The sequence below is a fragment of the Chiloscyllium plagiosum genome, chromosome 7, assembly GCF_004010195.1.
Source record: "Chiloscyllium plagiosum isolate BGI_BamShark_2017 chromosome 7, ASM401019v2, whole genome shotgun sequence".
NCBI classification, from domain to species: domain Eukaryota; kingdom Metazoa; phylum Chordata; class Chondrichthyes; order Orectolobiformes; family Hemiscylliidae; genus Chiloscyllium; species Chiloscyllium plagiosum.
In genome coordinates this window covers 107,616,993-107,619,749 of record NC_057716.1, presented here as the reverse complement: position 1 = coordinate 107,619,749, position 2,757 = coordinate 107,616,993, and the positions used below count along the sequence as shown (strand labels likewise).

Below are 2,757 nucleotides of genomic sequence, written 5' to 3'. Positions count from 1 at the left end.
AGCATCTGCAGACCTCACTTTCTCCTCAAAATCTGTGGAGAGAAAGCAGATCCTTGAGAACAGTCTGACACTGAATAATCACAAGTAGAAAGTAATTAATCAGAAGATTAAGCTGACAGTGCAGAGGAGATTGGAACGATAATGGTCGCAAACCACTTGTATTGGAAAACCTCAAACCTTATTTCTGACCATTGTGAATTGGATTACAACAAACCATCCAAGAAACAGCTTGTTTACTTTATTCATACTCAAAAACCCAACACAGCACTTTTATTCAAACATTTAATTTTTAAATAGCTCAGTTGTCAGTTTACTGATTAATTGAAGTGGAGAAGCAGAAGACTGATCTCTCATTCTGTGGCTCTTCAATGAATTATACAGTTCACTTCATAGCTAAGAGATTGATAAGGTTCTTTCTGAATTTCACCCAAAGGAATGCATATATAAATGGATTAACACAGCTGTGCAGAAATCCTAAACTTTGATTTCCAACCAGAGCCCTATCAATATGATTACGCTTCTCACAAGTTTCAGCAATGAGTTTGGTCCTCATCAGTATGTCAATGAACATAGTAACATTGTACGGTAGCCAACAAATTACAAAAGCCAGCACCACCACTGTGATGACGTTCATGGCTTTATGTTTCTGACGTCCCTTTGTTTGATACAGTTTCAGGATTGAAACATCGAAACAGAAAATTATGACAACGAGTGCGATGAGAAAGTCGATAAAATGATGCAAAAACCTGATATTCATTTTCCATGTTTCTGTCAATTTACCATCGAGTATATAACAAACCTTTCTATTGGAATTAGGTAGAGTATACTCGCCCTTGTGTAGAACTGGTATAGACAGAAGAATGGCCAGCAACCAAACAGCAATACAGGCCAGAAATGGTCTGTTCCATCTGTATGTCTGTTTGGAGTAGATAGTTGCCAAATAGTGATCAATACTGATACAAGCCAGAAACAAAAAGCCGCTGTAGAAGTTAACTTTCTGTAACATGCTGATAATTTTACACATGGCATCACCAAACACCCAGCCGGATACGGCATCCACTGCCCAAAAAGGCAAGGTCACGGCAAAGAGCAAATCAGCCACTGCCAGATGAAGCAGGTAGATGTCTGTGGATGAGATGGTCCGTCGATTATAAAGTAGGACAATCATTACAATAATATTCCCTGTCACAGCGAGGAAGCACACCAGGCTATAGATAACAGCCAGAGCTGTGTTGATTGACTCATTCACGACAGAAGTACAGGGCGACGTGTCTGAATCAATACTGGGACCATAGGAAATTGTATAATTTTCGAATAAATCACCAAAGTCAAAATCGCCAATTTCAAACTTCAGGTTGTCCATTTTCTGAAAGAAAGAATATCACGGAGTGAGAACAATCTATAGATAATAGCCAATGTTATGTTGTTTGATTTGTTTCCTGTGGAAGTATAGGAAAATATGTTTAGACCATCGTCAACTTCAACATGTTCAGCATAATTGTCAAACAGGTTGTTTGATTTGTCTAAAGTCTCTTCGTGAAAGCAAACAGTAGCTGTAACTAAAGACTCAGAATAAAGCCAACTTATGATTTTTTTTAAACTTTGCAACTAGGCACACACAGAGAATACTAAAGGCGCCCCCCTCACCTCCATCCAGAGCCCCAAACAGTCCTTCCAGGTGAGACAGAGGTTCACCAGCCTGTCTTCTAACCTAGTTTACTGCATCAGGTGCTCCCAATGTGGACTTCTCTACATCAGGGAGACCGAACGTTAACTTAGGGAATGGTTCACCGAGCATCACAGCCGGGCCCATAGTGGCTGATCGGACCTCCCAGTCACCACCCACTTTAATTCCCCTTCCCACTCCCTTTCTAACGTGACCATCTTTGGCCTCCTCCATTGCCAAAACAAACCACAGTGCAAATCGGAGGGACAACTCCTCATCTTCCATGACTGCGGTGGAGGAGAGTGCCGGAAAGGGGTTCCGGGTGGTGGAGGAGGGAGGCGAGAATGGGTTCCTGAAGGTGGAGGAAGAGGCAAGGATGGGTTCCGGGTGGTGGAGGAGAGGGGTGAGGATGGGTTCCTGGTGGTGGAGGAGAGAGGCAAGGATGGGCTCCGGGTGGTGGAGGAGGGAGGCGTTCATGGCTTTATGTTTCTGACGTCCCTTTGTTTGTTACAGTTTCAGGATTGTCACATCGAAACAGAAAATTATGATGGGTTCCTCGTGGTGGAGGAGAGGGGTGAGGATGGGTTCCTGGTGGTGGAGGAGGGAGCCGAGGATGGGTTCCGGGTGGTGGAGGAGGGAGGCGAGGATGGGTTCCAGGTGGTGGAGGGGAGAGGCAAGAATGGGTTCCTGGTGGTGGAGGAGGGAGGCAAGAATGGGTTCCTGGAGGTGGAGGGAGCCGAGGATGGGTTCCGGGTGGTGGAGGAGGGAGGCGAGGATGGGTACCAGGTGGTGGAGGGGGGAGGCAAGAATGGATTCCTGGTGGTGGAGGAGGGAGCCGAGGATGGGTCCCGGGTGGTAGAGGAGAGGGGCGACGAGGGGTTCGAGGTGGTGGAGGAGGGAGGCGAGGATGGGTTCCTGGTGGTGGAAGAGGGAGCCAAAAATGGGTTCTGGGTGGTGGAAGAGAGGGGCGAGGATGGGTTCCTGGTGGTGGAAGAGGGAGCCAAGGATGGGTTCCGGGTGGTGGAAGAGAGGAGCGAGGATGGGATCTGGGTGGTGAAGGAGGGAGGCGAGGATGGGTTGCTGGTGGTGGA

General features: G+C 46.8%; 2 protein-coding genes across 7 annotated transcripts in view; one reads left to right on the top strand and one right to left on the bottom strand.

The window, feature by feature from the left end:
* LOC122551854 (C-X-C chemokine receptor type 2-like) overlaps window positions 1-2,757 on the bottom strand; it is a 68,842-nt gene that overhangs the window by 30,978 nt on the left and 35,107 nt on the right. For 4 of the 6 annotated variants that reach the window (XM_043694384.1, XM_043694387.1, XM_043694386.1 and 1 more), the window contains exon 2: window positions 25-1,366. The exons of 1 other annotated variant lie outside the window; for it this stretch is intronic. In XM_043694384.1, the coding sequence (XP_043550319.1) occupies window positions 383-1,363 (981 nt within the window). In that variant the 5' untranslated portion in view covers window positions 1,364-1,366 and the 3' untranslated portion in view covers window positions 25-382. Of the gene's footprint in view, window positions 1-24; window positions 1,367-2,757 lie in introns of those variants that run through there. One more of the 6 variants, XM_043694383.1, reaches the window with a different exon arrangement.
* The window catches only part of LOC122551855 (circumsporozoite protein-like), a 4,241-nt gene continuing 3,217 nt past the window's right edge, over window positions 1,734-2,757 (top strand). Inside the window, exon 1 of the mRNA XM_043694389.1 lies at window positions 1,734-2,756. Coding sequence (XP_043550324.1) covers window positions 2,150-2,756 — 607 coding nt within the window. The 5' untranslated portion in view covers window positions 1,734-2,149. The remainder of the gene's footprint in view (window position 2,757) is intronic.